This window comes from Staurois parvus, unplaced genomic scaffold, assembly GCF_062004578.1.
Source record: "Staurois parvus isolate SC_StPar_1 unplaced genomic scaffold, SC_StPar_1.0 ptg000634l, whole genome shotgun sequence".
Lineage (NCBI taxonomy): Eukaryota > Metazoa > Chordata > Amphibia > Anura > Ranidae > Staurois > Staurois parvus.
This window is the reverse complement of record NW_028318430.1, coordinates 8,911,173-8,930,784: the sequence shown is the minus strand read 5'-3', so window position 1 is coordinate 8,930,784 and position 19,612 is coordinate 8,911,173. Positions and strand designations below refer to the sequence as shown.

Below are 19,612 nucleotides of genomic sequence, written 5' to 3'. Positions count from 1 at the left end.
CCATGACGGAGTAGTGTTCTACCGACAGTGACCTTTGAAACTGTGGTCCCAGCTCTCTTCATGTCATTGACCAGCTCCTCCCTTATAGTTCTGGGCTGATTCCTCACCTTTCTTATCAGTGATACCCCACAAGGTGAGATCTTGCATGGAGCCCCAGTCCGAGGGAGACTGACAGTCGTCTTTAGCCTCTTCCATTTTCTAACAATTGCTCCAACAGTTGATCTATTTTCACCAAGCTGCTTGGCAATTGCCCCATATCCCTTTCTAGCCTTGTGGAGGTCCACAATTTTGTCTCTGGTGTCTTTTGACAGCTGTTTGGTCTTGCCCATGGTAGTAGTTGGCGTCTGACTGACTGTGGGGTGGACAGGTGTCTTTAAAGAGTTCAGACAGGTGCTACTAAGTTAGATTAATGAGTGGAGTAGAGGTGGACTTTTTAAAGGCACAGTAACAGGTCTTTGAGAGCCAGAATTCTTGCTGTTTCTTAGGTGTTCAAATACTTATATTCAGCAGTGCAAGACAAATAAATTCTTTAAAAATCGTACAATGTGATTTCCTGAATTTTTTTTTTTTTTTTAATTCTGTCTCAGAGTGGGAATGCACCTACAATGTGAATTTCAGACCCCCTCCATAATTTCTAAGTGGAAGAACTTGCAAAATCTGTCTTCACAATTTCGATTCTTTGCTGTTTTCCAATAATGAAATAACTTTAATCGGATACTTGTTTGCACTTCACATATGTGATCATCAATGTTGAATATATAAGTGGCAAGTGGAAAAAATCCTAGGGAATCAATGTGAGTGGTGAATGATAAATAGAAGAAGAATCACCATATTCATAGATATGTCATCAAAATGAATCTAATACAGTGATAATAAATGAATTACTTTAAAGAGGAAGATCTAATTAAAACATTAAATTTTACCTTCATTATATCTCATCATCATCATGTGAGGTATGCTGACAAAGATTTGACCGTGTATAGCCAGCCTCAGTTGGCCGATATTACTTTAACGGGAAGACATCTATTAATGGCACTATTGTGCTAAATCTAAAATAAATAACCTAAATATGTTCCACTTGCTACTTTTATATTTAACATTGATGATCACATATGTGAAGTGCAAAGTAGTATCCTCTTAAAGTTATGTCATTCTTGGAAAACCGTAAAGAATCGAAATTGTTTAGATAGAATCACTCAGAATACTATGAAAGTGGACTCTCCATACATCACTATCATCCTCTAAATATGAAGAATTCTTCTTATCAAAATAATGGTTTCCCAACCATATTTAATCAACATGATGCAGCTAAGTGTATACGCAGGATGTTTTTGTTTTTAATTCGCTGCTTTTAAATTTTTTGTTTGACTGTGTGTTCACCATGTCATATATGCCCACCCTTTCAGAAGATCTTAGTGATCAAAATAAAGAAATTATTTGCATCCATTACTGATGTTTATTGCTTACTCTGCATTGGGTTTAAAATACCGTTCTTTTTTTGCAGTTTGCTCTGGTCAGCTGCTAACTTTTTCTATGAAGCCTGCTGTCAGCTGACGTCACTCAGCCGGTCCAGGCTGTGGAAAGATCCCGACTTCAAAGTCAGGATCCACCTCAGAGTCTGAGCAGCAGAGAGCCTGAGCCAGCTGGTCCCTCACCCTCCCTAGCCCAGCGTGCGCTGGGGGGGGTCAAAGCAGAGAGAGGTGACTAACAGTCACGGCTGTCTACTCAGAGTGGCTGTGAGGACTCGGCAGTCATGTGGTCACTGAGTTCTCACACTTAGAGCCAACAGGGGACAGGTGCAGCATCGGACCGATGCTGCATCCACCTATGTAAGTATAATTGGGGGAAAAATAAGTCCATATTTCTCTTTTAACCTCCCTGGAGGTATTCCCGAGTGTAGCTCGGGGTAAAGTTTCAGCACCACAAGTGGTAACCCCGAGCTACACTCGGGAATACCTTGCAGCGCTGCTCTGGGATCCCTTCTGCACTTAGCTTCTCCTACGCTCCCGCGATGTCCTCCGGCCGATGTTGGCATCTGTCTTCCGGGTTCCGTTCGCTGCGACGTCAGGACGTACGGGGACGAAACTGGCAGAAAAATTTAAAACTGTCAAGTGACATTCACTAAATACACTAAAATCACATAGTAAAACATTACTGTATCAAACCATTTCACATACATTTTGTCCCTAGTGCTTTGTCCTGTGCCCTGCCTGCATTTTTACCTTTTTTCTGCCTTGAAACTGAGAAATGTCCATGGCGTCCGAAAAAGCGTCCCTTTTAGGTCAAAGCGGTTTTAGACCAGCTAGAGAACAGTGATAGTAAATTAGAACTAAATACATGGAACCAATGTAGCGCTACTCACTTAAAAACATGTGAACCAAAAAATAAATTGAAAATTATTTCCACTTATGTGAAATCATGCACATAAAGCATATATGTGAAAATGCTACATAAATAAAGTGAACTAATCATATAAAAATATTAAGTGCTCATTATAAATGTGTGTGTATATACACACACACACACACACACACACACACACATAACACATACATACAACACCAATGTGTATTAACACATATCTATGAACCCCATAAAATGAAGAAACTCAAAAAGTGCATATATGTGAACTTGGTACATGCACCTAAACATCAAAAATAATATTTCCGTGTATATAAAGTCCAAACTTAAAGATGATCACACTCAAGTGAACAAAAAAACACTCGTGCTGATATTTGTGTATAGAAGTGAGTTGATAGTTGAACTCATCCGAAACACCGGCTGAATCAGCCTCTCACCTTAAGGATTCGACCCTTGCGAGTCAAAACGCTTATTAGGATCCCTCTCACAGATCCTCCAGGTAAGTATCTCTCCAAAAACTGCTCACATCGTATCTGAAACTCCCCCCAGGGATCCGCACTTCAACACTGGCTCCTTTCTCCAAGTTGGGCCCAACGTAGTGACGCATTTCCGGCGTGGCGGCCATTTTGGTACACCTCTGTGGGATTGGAGCCCTGAATGTTTTTTATGTAAGTGCGCTTTCTATGTGCTTATGACTTTTGATAATAAACATATTACACAATGGAGGCTTGTGTTCTATGTTTCATATGAGTTATTGGCGCAGCATTTGATTCCAATTGGAGAAAGGAGCCAGTGTTGAAGTGCGGACCCCTGGGGGGAGTTTCAGATACTATGTGAGCAGTTTTTGGAGAGATACTTACCTGAAGGATCTGTGAGAGGGATCCTAATAAGAGTTTTGACTCGCAAGGGTCGAATCCTTAAGGTGAGAGGCTGATTCAGCCGGTGTTTCGGATGAGTTCAACTATCAACTCACTTCTATACACAAATATCAGCACGAGTGTTTTTTTGTTCACTTGAGTGTGATCATCTTTAAGTTTGGACTTTATATACACGGAAATATTATTTTTGATGTTTAGGTGCATGTACCAAGTTCACATACAGTTGTGTCCAAAATTATTCAACCCCCACTGAAATTGAGTGTTTTGGCCAGTTTGACATTGCTTTTGATCATTCAGTCATCTTGCTTACATTTACATTAAAGAGGCACTTGTAGGTCAGACAAATATAACATAACAGTTATAATGAAATAACCACAAATGTCTTTTCTGTGCTCACAGCATTATCAGTTTTATTCAACCCCCAAGTGACATTCAATCTTAGTACTTAGTACAGCATCCTTTTACAGTTATAACAGCTTTTAAACGTGAAGCATAGCTTGACACAAGTGTCTTGCAGCGATCTACGGGTATCTTCGCCCATTCTTCATGGGCAAAGGCCTCCAGTTCAGTCACATTCTTAGGCTTGCGCACTGCAACTGCTTTCTTTAAGTCCCACCAGAGGTTCTCAATCGGATTTAAGTCTGGTGACTGCGATGGCCACTCCAAAATGTTCCAGCCTTTCCTCTGCAACCATGCTCTAGTGGACTTGGAGGTATGCTTGGGATCATTGTCCTGTTGAAAGGTCCAACGTCTCCCAAGCCTCAGGTGTGTGACGGACTGCATCACGTTTCCATCCAATATCTCCTGGTACTGAAGAGAATTCATGGTACCTTGCACACGCTGAAGCTTCCCTGTACCTGCAGAAGCAAAACAGCCCCAAAGCATGATTGACCCTCCACCATGCTTCACAGTAGGCAAGGTGTTCTTTTCATCATAGGCCTTGTTCTTCCTCCTCCAAACATAGCGTTGATCCATGGGCCCAAACAGTTCTAATTTTGTTTCATCAGTCCACAGAACACTATCCCACAACTTTTGTGGTTTGTCCACATGGCTTTTGGCATACTGCAGTCGACTCTTCTTATTCTTTGGAGACAGCAAGGGGGTACGCCTGGGAGTTCTGGCACGGAGGCCTTCATTACGCAGTGTGCGTCTTATTGTCTGGGCTGAAACTTCTGTACCCACATCTGACAAATCTTTTCTCAGTTCCTCAGCAGTCACACGGGGACTTCTCTCCACTCTACGCTTCAGGTAGCGCACAGCAGTCGAAGTCAGCATCTTCTTTCTGCCACGACCAGGTAGCGTTTCAACAGTGCCCTTTGCCTTGAATTTGCGAATGATGCTTCCTAAGGTGTCTCTTGGTATGTTTAACATCTTTGCAATCTTCTTATAGCCATTGCCCTTCCTGTGAAGAGAAATCACCTCTTCTCTTGTCTTCCTGGACCATTCTCTTGCCTTCACCATGTTTGTAACCACACCAGTAAATGTCTAGAAGGAGCTGAGTATCACAGTCATTTTAAAGCTGCCTAATTGGTGCTTATTATGCTTGATTGCTGCTCGGTGACATCCACAGGTGTTTTCAATACCTGATGGAAAGCACCTGTATGAACCTCTGTTCTTCAGAGTGGTAGTCTTTAAGGGGTTGAATAATTGTGGCAATGAAGAAACCACATAAGAACCATTTACTACTGTATTACATAAACAATTGATGTCATTTTAGTTGCATTTGGGTAGTTACAACGTCCTTGTAGGATTTGATTCTGAATACAATTCCAAATGTACACTATAGTCCCTAAACCCCTTTACAGCATTGGGGGTTGAATAATTTTGGACACAACTGTATATGCACTTTTTGAGTTTCTTCATTTTATGGGGTTCAGAGATATGTGTTAATACACATTGGTGTTGTATGTGTTATGTATATGTGTGTGTGTGTGTGTGTGTATATGTGTGTGTGTGTGTGTGTGTGTATATATATATATATATATATATATATATATATACACATTTATAATGAGCACTTAATATTTTTATATGATTAGTTCACTTTATTTATGTAGCTTTTTCACATATATGCTTTATGTGCATGATTTCACATAAGTGGAAATAATTTTCAATTTATTTTTTGGTTCACATGTTTTTAAGTGAGTAGTGCTACATTGGTTCCATGTGTTTAGGTTGAAGATCATTGGTATATGATTTAATGTGAGCAGCTTCTCGTAATTATTTAATTAAGTTTTGAAGGTTTTTTGAGCGCAGGAGGTTCACACCATTACTAGTAAATTAGAACTACTTGCAGAATTGAGTGATAATGATTCATGGGGAAATTCGTCATCAGACACTGAAAACTGAAACCGCTCAGTGATGTGCAAACTTGGCGCTATATTTCAATTTTCAATGTTGTTGGTTTGATTTATATTATTGAATTGAATTTATTATTATATTATTTTTTATGATTATTTATTAAATTTTATAATTTATGATTTCGTGTTTCAAATTTTATCATACCCGGGATGTTTACTAGACTCTTGTTCGGACAGATTTCAGTGAGTTATTCCTAAAAATTACAGGACTACAATAAAAAAACTACATATTTCCATACAAAAAAATTTACCGCTTTGAGCACAGAAATACTGACATAATCAGACCGCTAGGGAGGTTTAATAGACCAAAACAAGACCTATAACAGCTATGTGGAAAGATTAGCTGAACCAAATGTATTCCCAACTTGAAAAGAGGTGGTTATGGGAGGGGATATATGATCACCATGTGAAATACATAAGTGGTCTATATACTGAATTTGGTGTAAGGTTATTCACTTTAAAGTAATCAGAGGATAAGGGGGCATTCTCTGTTTGGAGGTAAGATTTAACCTCCAAAGGCAGAAAGGCTTCTTCACAGTAAGAGCTGTTAAAATTTGGATTAGGCTTCTTCAAGAGCTGGTTCTGGCGAGCTCATTAGATTGATTTAAAAAAGCCTAGACATGGATTCTTAAAAAAAAAACAAAAAAACCACAACATATAACTAGACACTTTTATTTATAGGTATTACTACAAGGGGTAGTTAATTTAGGGAATATCTGATTTGCCTCCAAGGGGATTTCCTTTGTGGCTGTATTATTTCTCCTGACACCAAGAACCAAGCAATTACATGGTCGCTGATTGCGCAGTTCTCTGCCCCCACTGAGCGGAGAGTGATGACTGTCAGTCACCGTATCTCTGCCCTTCCAGCGCTCCCTAGAGCACTGGGTTGTGAAGATGGCAGGAGAAGCTGGCTCAAGCTCTCAGCGGCACACTAAGAGGCTGATCCAGCTGCTGGTCAGGCATCTTTTGGGTGGATGTGGGCAGCACAGTGCCTAAATGGTTAGCACTTCTGCCTGGCAGTACTAGGGTCGCTGGTTCATATCCCAGCCACTGCACCACCTGCCTGGAGTTTGTATGTTCTCCCTGTGCCTGTGTGGGTTTCCTCTGGGTACTGCAGTTTTCTCCCACACTCCAAAGACATGCTGGTATGTTCATTGGATCCTGTCTAAATTGGCCCTAGTATGTATGAATGTGAGTTAGGGACCTTAGATTGTACAGCCCTTGAGGGTTAGGGACTGATGTGAATGTACAATATATATGTAAAAGCGCTGCGTAAAATTGATGGCGCTATATAAGTACCTGAAATAAATCTCTGCAGAGCCTAGATTGGCTCTGTGACTGTGAAATGCTTCTCATTTAACGGATGTTCTATATGTAGTCTGCTGAAGGTACCACACCTAAAAAGTCCCATTTTATATTGATGTCTTGTTCCGATCTATATTCAAAACATGAAAAAAATGTTGATGGGACTGTTTATTTAGAAGTGAGGAGGAAGAAATAAAAAAAAAAATTGTGTGTGTGTATATGTATAACTAAATAAAATGTCTGTCTCACACACATACACCTACACATTGAAATGTGAGCAAATGTTTGTGTGGAAATTAAGAGCATTTTGTGTTTGCTTTTTCCTCTCAGTCTATTGTTCAAGTGGAAACTCTTGGGGAGTTTGGCGTCTTTTACACTCTTTTTCTTGTTGGTTTGGAATTTTCTCCAGAAAGGCTGAGAAAGGTATGTGTCACCTGTCTAATTCTTTTCTGATTACCTTTTTTTATCTAGTAATCTACAGCTCAAAAGAGTATAACATACTGCTATAACATGCACAAAAAGGTTCAGAATACTTTATGAAAAGTATTTGCCTGGTAGGCACAATGTTGTTTTCATTTGAGTTCTGTCCCACATGCTTTAGCAACATTTCCAAAGGCTAGTTTTCATATTTAGTATGTGAGAAAACCATATTTTTTTCCACAGATTAAAAAAAAAACAAAAAAAAAACTATTTTTGAGCCTTGCTTTACTTCATGACACTAGCAAGTGCCAAGCAAAATGGTAGGAGCAAATTCAGGATACTGCATTCTGTACATGTCCACATATTTCTTTCGAGATTAAAAGTGATTGTAAAGCAAGTTGTGTTTTTCTTTTAATTAAATAACCAACATGTTTTACTTACCTGCTCTGTTACATAGTCTGGCTGAAAAAAGACAAAAGTCCATCCAGTTCAACCAGAACTGTGCAATGGTTTAGTACAGGGCAGCCTCGATCCTCCTCTTCTGGTGTCCCCCTCTGGCGTTGTGGGATCTCCCTTCCACCAAGTGCCCCCATAGCAGGCCACCTGCTATGGGGCACTCGTGTGTGCTTGCTCCTGAGCCCTGCTGTGTGTGTGTCCATAAAACACAAACTTTTAGTTTTGGCCTAAAACAGCTGTTAAAATGTATAAATCTAATAACAAATATGTTATATATTGCAGTGTATCAGTCCTAAGATTTGGAGGGTGCATTAATTTTATTTTGTTCTGGCTTTTTTCCCTTCATTTTCACCTGGTGATCCTGCGATTAAAAACTAAAAACAATGATGTGCTAAATGTATAAAGGAAATGCCAGATGCACACAAATAATATTTGGATACAAAATATTTGTAACAATGCTCCAAAAATGTGCACTATCTCTTTAAATATAGCAATCCACATATACAAACAAAATCCTCCAAAGTGAAATAAAGAAGGTCTCCTTTCCCTTAAAATGACAGTTGTGTGGAAATGCATTTGATGGGACTTGTGGCCAGTGACCTGATTTTGCACACCATCTTTGTTTCTGTCCGGTCGAGTTACTGATATCCACATGTAAATCTGTGCAGGGGTTGCTGAGCTGTGGTGTCCGATGGCTAGCTCTGCCCACCTGCTGTGCCAACACCGATCAATGAAGATTGAGTTCAGAGTGAACGTGCAGAAGGAGAGAGGGCATAACGCAGTGCACACTGATTCTGCACAGTCCCCCCCCACCTCTTCCTAAGCTGTCAGAACATTGCTCTGCTGTGCTGTCTCCTTGTCTCTCTTTTTTTATTTACGGTCCACACCTGCAGCTTGCTATTTCAGGCCCAGAGAGTGCGGAAACTGTCAACTTGTGTTGTGAATTATTGCAACTCAAAGAGAGAGCTTTCATTCACAAGCCAGGTACTACACTAGACTATTGTCAGTTTGTGTTTTTGTGAATAAGTGCACTCTTCTTGAGCTGCAATCATTCACAACACTAGCTGACAGTTTTCACTTTCTTTTCCCTGAATAACAGGCTGCAGCTCTGAAGTCCTGTGTGTACTGAACAGGACAGATGAGGTCACAAGCACTGCAGAATAGAGAGGGGGTAGGACTTTGTGCTGGCTGCAACTCCCTCCCATGAGAACACCCATATTTTCGGCTTTGTGGTGGGAGGAGCCACTGTCATAAATGACAGACAAGAAATATTTATTTAACATCCACTGCTCTGATTTTATTGGGAACAAGTGCCATGTGCATAGAGGTTCCTGGAGTCTTTTTTTTTTTTTTTTCTCTCCTGGTGATAGATCTTCTTTAAAGAGGTAATCATGTGCAACAAATTTTGCTGCAGAAATTTTACAATTAATGCATTTTGCTGTGTTTTACAGTGTAGAAAACCTGACAGTCTCAGAAGGGCTTGTCACAGACATCACCGATATCACTGTAAAGTATACTAAGCATATAGAAACAGTGAAGTGGCGAGCGAGTGACCAGATATGATTATTGCACCACATCCCTTTTAAAATTGCAAATATTCAATAGAGAAGATGGGACTTTCAGGGTGCATAGACATGAATACTACACCTTAAAAGTCATATAATTTTTATTTCGTATTTTGGTAAAAAACACAAAGGGAAAAAATACAGAAACAATTTCAATTCTAAGACTACCAACTGAGATTCAAACTTGGTTAGGTAAATGTAGTTACTCCCTACATGTTTCGCCCTCATGGGCTTCTTCAGGGGAGAGCTTTTGAGGAAATTTCTACCGCCAAGGCAGTCCTGGATGTGAAGGCTCACGGAGCTAGGAGAAAATGACCTAAAAATAGATCTTAATTGGCCTACACGTCCAAAACCATTGTAGAGGATATAATGGGCATCAGATATCATCGGTTAAATGCTTTAGAAGGATATATAGGTATAACCTAACAAAAATCTATTTGACCTATACGTTCACAACCATAAGTGAGGAAACAATGGACATCAAACGTCCATCTATGGAAATTGCAGAGAAATATGGAAATATGTTCTGTCTAGAGGTCTAATTGGCCTATAATGTCCAAATAAGGTTGAAGAATATAATGGGCACCAAATATCCATCTAAGCGTAACGGGATAAGGTTGAAAAATATAATGGGCATCATATATCCATCTGTTAAATATTGTAATTCAGGTAGCAAGGAAAATGTAGGGAAAAAGGATTTTAATTGAGGATCAATTTTCAATTCCACCACAAGATATCAATAAAGGACAAAAGTCCAGACGATATTAGCTCTGTTCAGATCCAAAACAGCCTCCAGGATACTCAGTGTGCACTGGTGATTAGCAGAAAGAGCTCCGCCGTCGGAACCGGAAATTGTGTCAACACGTTTTGTCCCTCCAAGGCGTCATCACAGACCAAGATCTCCGGTTCCTGGTTGGAGATATACCTCTCTATTACTCCTCCCACTATTCTGATTCGGTAACTTTTTTTAATGAGCAGGACTCCCAGCATCACTCCCACTGAGATTTACTCCCCAATTGGAATCCTTGGGTCTTAACATTAGTTATGCTGCAAATTCACTTCCCAATTAAAATCCTATAACCACCATTGACAATACAATTCATTCTCTCTAAAATTGAAATAATGAATGACAATTTCAATGACAATGATAATAATAATCAAACAACCCTCATTAAAAAACCTAATTACTCCAAAATAATGAAAAATTCTCAAATATATAAAATAAATAATAAAAATAAAAAAAATTAATGCACTGGTGATTATATGGATGCATTGTGAGGGATCTGTGAGTAAATGTGCAGTAAAATAATCAGTTACAAACAGATCCCTGACAGGCTGCACAGATTGGCTCTCCACCACCTCACTCAGGCTCTCTGTGTGAGGAGAAAGAAAGCAATTAGGGAGACAGCTCTTCTAGACCAGTGTTGCCCAACATGCAGTACACCATTATTCAGTGTGCAGGCCAGTGTTCTCCAGACCTAGTTTCATTTCTGCAGCACATTAGGCCTCTCACTCAGTCTCAACTCTGTTTTAAAAGGTGCTAGGTCTCAGCAGCTCTTTAGTAAAAAAAAACTGTAAGCAATTCAGCAGTAAACCCAGGAGCTGAAATATTCTGATCAAGGACTCTTCAACCTGCTACACAATTAGGTTGTTTTACTGAAGGCAAATAGACTGGGCACTTTTCTGTTTCTGTAGCTGCTTACCTGATCCTTGCTGCTTTGAACCTGTTACCCTGATCCCACTGCCTCCTAAATGTTTCCCATTATTATTATTATTATTATTATACAGGATTTATATAGTGCCAACAGTTTGCTCAGCGCTTTACAATATAAAGGGAGACAATACAGAAACAATACTAAGAGGGAGGGGCTGGTGGTACAAAAGGTAATAAATGTGGGGATGAACTGATAAGAGAGATAAAAGATTTGATTATTAGCTGAAGGCAGGATAGGCTTCCCTGAAGAGAGAGGTTTCCAGAGATCGCCTAAAAGTGGGCAGGTGATAGATGGATCGATTGGGGTAGAGAGTTCCAGAGGATGGGGGGGGGCTCTGGAGAGGTCTTGGAGATGAGCATGGGAGGAGGAGACAAGGGCGCTAGAGAGCAGGAGGTTGTGGAAGGAGCTGAGAGGACAGTTTGGGTGATATTTGGAGACAAGATCGGTGATGTAATTTGGGGCAGAGTTATAAATGGTTTTATAATTGTTAATCTTTTGAATTTTATTAGTTGGGCAATTGGAAGCCAGTGGAGGGATTGACAGAGAGGGGTGGCAGATACAGAACAGTTGGTATGGTGGATGAGTCTGGTAGCAGCATTCATGATAGACTGAAGAGGGGATAGCCTGCGATGAGGTAGGCCAATGAGGAGAGAGTTACAATAGTCAAGGCGAGAGATAACCAGGGAGTGAATAAGTTGCTTAGTAGTTTCCGAGGTTAAGAACTGTGTATCTTGGAGATGTTGTGGAGGTGAAGTCTACAAGATTTGGACAGTGATTGGATTTGAGGCTGAAAGGACAGATGGGAGTCTAGGATTACACCTAGCACCCTGGCAAGAGGGGAGGGACTGATGGTTGTATTATTGATCTTGATGGAGAAGTCAGGGGAGGGGGCACGGGCTGGAGGGAATAGTATGATCTCCGTTTTGGAAAGATTTAGTTTGAGGAAGTGGAGTGATATCCATGCCGATATGTCACTTAGTAGGTTAGTAATGCGAGAGGAGACTGAAGGGGTGAGGTGAGGAATAGAAAGATAGATAGATTTGTGTGTCATCAGCATAGTGATGGTACTTAAACCCATGGGAGTTTATCAAGTGACCAAGGGAGGAGGTGTAGATGGAGAAGAGAAGGGGTCCAAGGACAGAACCTTGTGGGACCCCTACAGAAAGAGGAAGTGGAGAGGAGGAGACAGGGTTATAGGTAACACTGAAGGAGCACTGCTATAGGTAGGAGAGCCAGGAGAGAGCAGAGTCTCGGAGGCCAAGAGGCAGTCTATTACTTGGTTAAAACTTTGATAGAACAAGAAGAATTTAGCCTGTGTACGTTTTTGAGATGTACAGCATTGCTGTAGAATCTCATTTCTCTAACCAGATTAAACTTTTTTTTTTTTTTTTTTTTGGTCCTACAGGTATGGAAAATAGCTGTTCAGGGTCCATGCTTCATGACTGTTCTGATGATTGCATTTGGTTTGCTTTGGGGTCACTTTCTGCAAATCAGACCTACTCAAAGTGTCTTCATATCAACTTGTTTGTCTCTGTCAAGCACACCCTTGGTGTCCAGATTTCTTGCAGGCGGGTCTCGTGGAGATAAAGATGGTAAGAAGACACCGTTCATGTTGACATTTATTTCTACATGAATACAAATAATCCCAAGGTGAATTTCACCATCCTGGAACCTGCTGCAAAGCTAACAAGTAGAAAAGAGAGTTTATCCATGCAGTCCTTGATTCCCAACCTTACATTTAACACCGCCCTCAACTGAATCTTAAAACATAATGCCTAAATGTACATAATTTCCTACAAATAAGCAGTTAAGTATACATATTGAAAACCTTCTGTAGGGTTTGTATATCTGTGCATCCAGTGATTTACACAGCCCTGCCACGTGGCACAGCCCTGTCTGGCAAGGCATTAAAGGATAAGTTAATCTTCTGGGACATGTTACATGTTGCACCCATCTTTAAGGTGGAACTTGTAACATGTTCCCATCCTGCATAGGCTTGGCGATCCAAAACTCTGTGTGGTAGCAGTATGGGGAGAAGTTTCCCATATCGGCTGTTACTTTTTTTCAAAAGCGCAACTGTGTGGGGCTCCGCCCACACAGCCGCACCATTCATTCACAGAGTTCTGTGACTGAATCGGCTACAAGTACCAATATCCTTTGCGGATGTCTGCTTGTAGTTCTCAATGAACTACAGCAGCACTGTTGATGGCTCTTGTTCATTGATTCTGCCTGTGTGAAAATGCCTGTACGATGTACAGGCAGACAGCTTGCACTGACTGTCTGTAGGAGTCCTGCTTGGCACCAGCTGATCTGCTGATCGCTGTTGCAATGCTCTCCAGGCTGCTAAGTTAAAAAAAAAAAAAAAAGGTAAATGCACATTTTTTTTTTCCGGTCTAGAAGGTTTGCATCTAATTTTTTTTTTTTTTTTTTTTAAGGTGAACGTATCCTTTAAACTGGATCTTTATCTGCTGCAGTAACACTTACATGTCTTGTCCCTCTTTCAGCCTATGACAGGATAGTGAAAGCGAAGCAGCAGATTGACAAGCTCATCTTATCTTGCTTCTGTTTTCTACTTTGTTGGTCATGGAGCACAATCAGCTTATTGTGCTTCTTCTTCCTCACCCAGTCTGAGCTTTACTGTACTGGGCTTTGCAAGATGCTGATATTAACAACATAGGGTTATACTGCCACCTACAGAAGACAACATTGAGGGAAGTGAGCTGTGTCCCTCAGTGGATTCTGAGAAAAGGATTATTTGGTGAGTACAAAAATTAATTTTGTTTTTTTTTCTACCATCCATTGAGTGACACAGCTATGATGATATTAAAGGCCAACTCCAGTAAAACTAAAACAACTGCCTTGCAGTGGGGCGGTGAAATGCTCATTTCTGTCTGGGGGATGGTAAAAGGATTTTGTTTACATTATCCTCTACTCTCTGGCAAACAGTGCTCCTCGCTGCTCTGACAGTGGATTGTTCCTCTGCATCCAATGCAGGGCTATGGGCCCTACGTTGTTCTTGAGGACCTTCGATCATCAGAGTGCAGGACAGAAGAGGCTAGTGGCAAGGAGGAGCCTGCAGGAGTGGATAATCATTTAAATAAGTATTTTTTGTAAATCCCTTAGACTGAAATGAGCAATAAACCCTTGCAGTGCAGGCACAGCCCCGTTCCAAAGGAGAGATTGCTTTATGCACCATAGCGACATTCAACAAAAGTTCCAACAGGGGGCAGGCACACTACTCAGATAAACCAGCCCAACTAAATAATATTTTGTATAAAAATTGAGGGAACAAACAGGTGCATTAAACAGCTGCTTGCAGAACTTTTTGGCCGAAACTACCATCTGCAGAAGCAGACACATCAACTTTGTAAAAAGAAAATGTTTAAACACAGTAACAGGTTGCAGCCTTAAATATCTGAGTAATAGATGCCTGCAGGCAATAAGCCCAACAAGTACCCACTAACCTAGTGGCATGAGCTTTAATGGGAAAAGGAGACAGTTTATCTCATAGCCCTACACAATGACCTGTCAAATTCGCTTAGAAATAGTAGAATTTGAGGCCAAAGAACCTATAAACATTCTACAATAACAAACAGGATTTCTGTTTGCCTAAAAAGAAGTAGTGGCCAAAAGGTAAAAACTAAGAAATATCCAAACAACAAAGTGAAATCTTGGGAGGAGTCGGATACAAGTTAGATAACACAATATTGTCATCAAAATGAAAATCCGAGACCACTTTGGATAAAAAGGAGGTTCCCAAAACAATGTTAATCTTGTGTAAGATCAAATAAGGCTCCTTACAGGATAATGCTAATAATTTGAAGATCCTCTGGCCAAAGTGATGGCTACGAGAAAGGCTACCTTTTGGGACAACAATGTTGAAGAGATTTCCTGAATAGGTTCAAGCAGAGGTTTTTGTTCCACTGACAAAACTTGGGTGTAAATCCCACGGTTGGAGTAGGGGCTTAACACGTGCGGTGCCTTGAATGAAAGTACAGATCAAAAAATCTTCTTGTACAGAGAAAGGTTGGACTTGTCCCATGTCATAGAAATATTCCATTGCAGAGTTCTATAGTGGAATTGTGCAACTAGAACTGCCTCGAAGGTGGATATCCTCATTCCCAGTACTTGCTACAGTTTTGTAGGGAAGACCAATGACTTTATCAAATTAGCTGAACCAGATCCTTTAATTTTTCCTTGGGAAGGAAGCCTTTGGCTTGGTATCCAGGGGAAAGCCCAGGTATACCAAGTGATGCAACAAGATCAGATGACTTCTCAATGTTCTGGATCCATCTGAAGTCCTCCAAGGTCTATAACATGACTTGTACATTGGAGTCAAAGACCAGAGAGGTTGGTTTGCAAAGCAACAGATTGTCCAAGTATCTCATAATTGGAATAATTTAAAGATGAAGAAGGACCCTTTGTCAATACCCTCAGTACCAAGGTAAAGCTGAAGAGAGGAGGCCCAAACTGTGGTGTTTAGCCACAGCAAAACAAAAACAAAAATACTGGTGACCTTGAAAGATAGTGTAAAGACAGTGTTTATGTGTTGATGGATGCAAGAAGTCTCCTCAATAAATAAATGAGCAAATTCCATTCAAAAGTTTTTTTGAGGGCATATGAAAGTGCTGAGAGTTTTTTACATCAAGATATAAATATATAATGGTGTGGGAAACACATCACATAGCAACCAGCAGCAAAGGTGGTTATATAGGGGATTGCGCAGGAGGTTTTCACTTACCAATATACACTGTCCTCTCGTATTTTGTGTATGACTTTGCAGTATAAGAGGAATTCCCAGTTAGATCCATGGAAATATCAGATACTCACAAAGTGATGACCCCGGTCCCGACATGTAACACAGAATCCCCAGACAAAACTGGCTTGATCTTAAAGAAGAGGTGTTAAAAGTCGGAACACAGATGGGTTGCCACCTCTGGAAGTTTGTACTTCAGATAAACCAGAGAGAACATTGGTATAGATAACTGGGAACACCTGCACCAGTGAACTAGAGTCACTTTGATGGTGTCAGTACATTCGGCAGGAATCTTGCAAATCTTTTTTGCTAAGTGGACAAACCACTCCAGATTTCAGTACATTTGGTATGAATCTTTCAAAACCTTTTGGCTAAGTGGATAAACATACAGGATTTCAGTACTGTTGGTATATTTCTACTGGTGTAGCTGGCTGACTGAATGGACTTCCATGATTTCAATGTGTCTGGCAGGAATCCACCAGCAGTTGTTGATAGCGGAAAAAGTTTCCAACTTCTGTCAAACAGAGAAGGAAACACTCATTGTCCTGAGGAAACTGGTGAGATGTCAGGAATTATACACCTTCAGACCTTCCGTTATTATTGCATAGTTTACATTTCTCCCTGTAAGCAGCAGTATACGGTAACTGTGTTGTTTAATATCAACAGAGCTGAGTCCTTCAATGAATGATAGAGAAAAGTAAATACTGTTCATGCTGCTTTCTGTGCCACTAAATGCCACTCGGTTGAGAAATCCCTAGCTGAAATTTATTTAGGTTAACACTTATGAAAGTGTTTTCCTAGTTTTCTGTAGTTCCTCATGTTGTCCCTATGTTACTACTATCACGTTTTTATTACTGCTTGTATTTACAGTGGGGAAATTTCCACTTACAGTACGTCCTGTTCTGGAGATGGAGTTTGTGTCATAGGAAAGGATAGTAAATCTCCCAAACTGGAGCTAAATTGGAATAAAAAGAGAATGGCAGTATTTCTTTCCTATTGCTATTTGTGCCTCCCTTTCCTGGTGACTCCAGTTCCCCTCCATTTTTTTTGTTCTGGTGTCACAAGAATAAACAGGAGGCACAATCTGCCTAATGGGGTTATAGACATCTACAAAAACAGAAATTATAATCCATCCCCACTCAATACAATAAAAAAGGTTTTGCCTGACATTTGTGCTTAAAGTGTTACTAAACCCAGGACACTGCATTCACTGTCAGGCCTCCCACAGTACACAGAACATGGAAGTGCAATTATTTTAGAAATATGAACTACTAAATACCTTTTCTCGTAAAGCAGTTAGAGTAGTCTTGTGACTTCGATCAGTTTCCATCCGAGCACTGGTTAAAGCTTGTAGGAGGAGTTTTCATTTTGCTCTGGGAGGATGCAGGACCCCTGACCTGTCTCTAGATAGTGCTGTATGGCCTTGTGCTGATCACATGCACCCTCTCAAGAAAAAGAAAAAACTCTAGCAGTACACACCAAACTGAGCATGTGAAGAGTGTCCCCCGAGGCTCTGTTCTATCAGGAGATAAAATGGGGAATGTGGAAGAAGGGGAGGATCAGAGAAGACTGGATCAAACATCCTTTTTACACAATGCAGAGGATTAACCTCTTAGGTTCCATAGTGAGTATAACAGCATGCTTTAGTGCATATACAGACTGATTTTACTGTTGTGCGTTTTAGTAGCACTTTCAGTTAAATTAACAAAGTCTGTGTTGTATTTTAAATGACTAAACTCTGCTTTGTGATCTAATGTTGTACTTAAACTAAAAGAAGCCACAAATGTAGTGATCCTGCATTTCAGGCAGGAGCTCCGAGCAGATGCTGGTCTCAGATAAATATATGTGCTGCGCTAAGACAAAATATCAGGGTATGTCACAACAACGCACATTAAGAAAGAGATATGTTTAAATAAATCCGATAATAAACGGTAAATAGATATCCAGTGACAAAGTGCAAATAAATGTCCACAATAAAGTGCTATTGAGGTGACAATTGTGAGCACACAATGGTGCTGATAAATCTGTATATTGTAAGTAGTGAAGAATTCAAAAGGGGTGTACTCGTATGCTATGATAATCAAGCAGTCTATTTATAGCGGACACGGCGGGTGCGCACATCGCGTCCGCTATTTTGTTGAAGTCCAAGATGTCTGCACATCTTGGACTTCAACAAAATGGCGGACACGATGTGTGGTCAGTGCATTGTGTTTTACTTCTATACTGCTTGGAATAAACGAGTACTATTTAAACATACTACACTATGGGCATCCTTCTTTCTGGCTCTTTATGAGCTGATTCAATCACAGAGCCCATTCTGGAGGACGGCTGAGGGGTGGCAGATGACCCAGGGGAAGGGAGCTTTCTGACCAGATCTGGCTGTTCATATCCTTAAGTGGACCTCCGGCTGATAATATACATACAAATGCGTACTTTGATTACGCATCCGGTGAGTGCGTAATCTTAACATATTCACGGCACATCTCCTGGATGATTACTTGTTTGGAGCACTTACCTGAGACCATTCTGGATCTTCACTACTTACAATCCGTGGACACTTATGCAATCTAGATCAATATACAGATTTATCAGCACTATTGTGTGCTCACAAATGTCACCTCAATAGCACTTTATTATGGACATTTATTTGCACTTTATTTGCACTTTGTCACTGGATATCTATTTACCGTTTATTATCGGAATTATTTATATATATCTCTCGCTTATTGCGCGTTGTTCTGACTTACCCTGATATTTTGTCTTAGCGCTGCACCTATATTTATCTGAGTACTTTTTGAAGGTTGGTTTTGGTTGCCTTTTCTGGCGCAATAGCTGCTTACGGTTTCAGCGCTTGCTTTTTTCTGTTTTTAGATGTTTGCAGATGCTGGTCTGCCAGGGGAGCAAAATGATCAACAGGTAGCCAAATATTACATTTAGTGTTAGAGCTGAATCTCAGTAGCCTACTTGTGCCCCATCACTTGGAGGATGCTTAATAGATGTTTCTGACCACCCAAATGTAATGTGCCCGAGAGTAATGGATAGAAAGTTTAACATGTTTATTTCATTTAAGGGTAATGAGTCCAGAACGGAACAGTTTTTTTAAGAATTGGCAAACCATATCTGTTTTAAAGCCCAAACATTTTTTGGAGTGAGGAACGGTAGTGACTTTTGTTTGGTTTTACATGCATATGCTGTTGGGGAATTTTTTCTTTGCTGGTCAAATAGTAGGTTGGGGAAAATCTACCCCATGGACATAGGCAGCAGTATAAACTCCGAAGTAAGTGTAGCTCTTCCCCCTTCCTACTAAAAAATGTTTTTATTGCTGTCAGTGCCATCACTGGGGAGATTTTTTTTTACTCTTCCTGCTTTGTTTGACACTCACTTTATACGAATATATGGTAGTAATCTCTTCAGTGGGGTCTTGGATGGCAAGAAACACTTGATATAGGTTCTAAACTGCCCATACTCTTCTATAAAATGTTTTTGCTAGATCTCCGTATTAACTCATTGAAAGTGTTACTAAACCCACAATGGAAAATCAGTCTGTATATGCAGTAAAGCATGCTTGTTATACTCACTGTGGAACCTAAGGGGTTAATCCCCCCTCATTGTTTAAAAAGGATGTTTGATCTGGTCTTCTCTGATCCACTTCTACTGTCCCCAATCCGTCCTCTGATAGAACAGAGCCTTGGGGGCAAGCTGCACATGCTCAGTTTGGTGTGTATTGCTAGAGAATTGTTTTTTTTTTTTTTTTCTTGGGACTGTGCATGTGATCAGCACTGCCCAGACAAGGGTT

General features: G+C 40.4%; 1 protein-coding gene across 1 annotated transcript in view; it reads left to right on the top strand.

The window, feature by feature from the left end:
• SLC9D1 (solute carrier family 9 member D1) overlaps positions 1-19,612 on the top strand; it is a 96,476-nt gene that overhangs the window by 52,567 nt on the left and 24,297 nt on the right. Inside the window, exons 6-7 of the mRNA XM_089693542.1 lie at positions 7,235-7,327; positions 12,466-12,652. Of these exons, the coding sequence (XP_089549668.1) occupies positions 7,235-7,327; positions 12,466-12,652 (280 nt within the window). The remainder of the gene's footprint in view (positions 1-7,234; positions 7,328-12,465; positions 12,653-19,612) is intronic.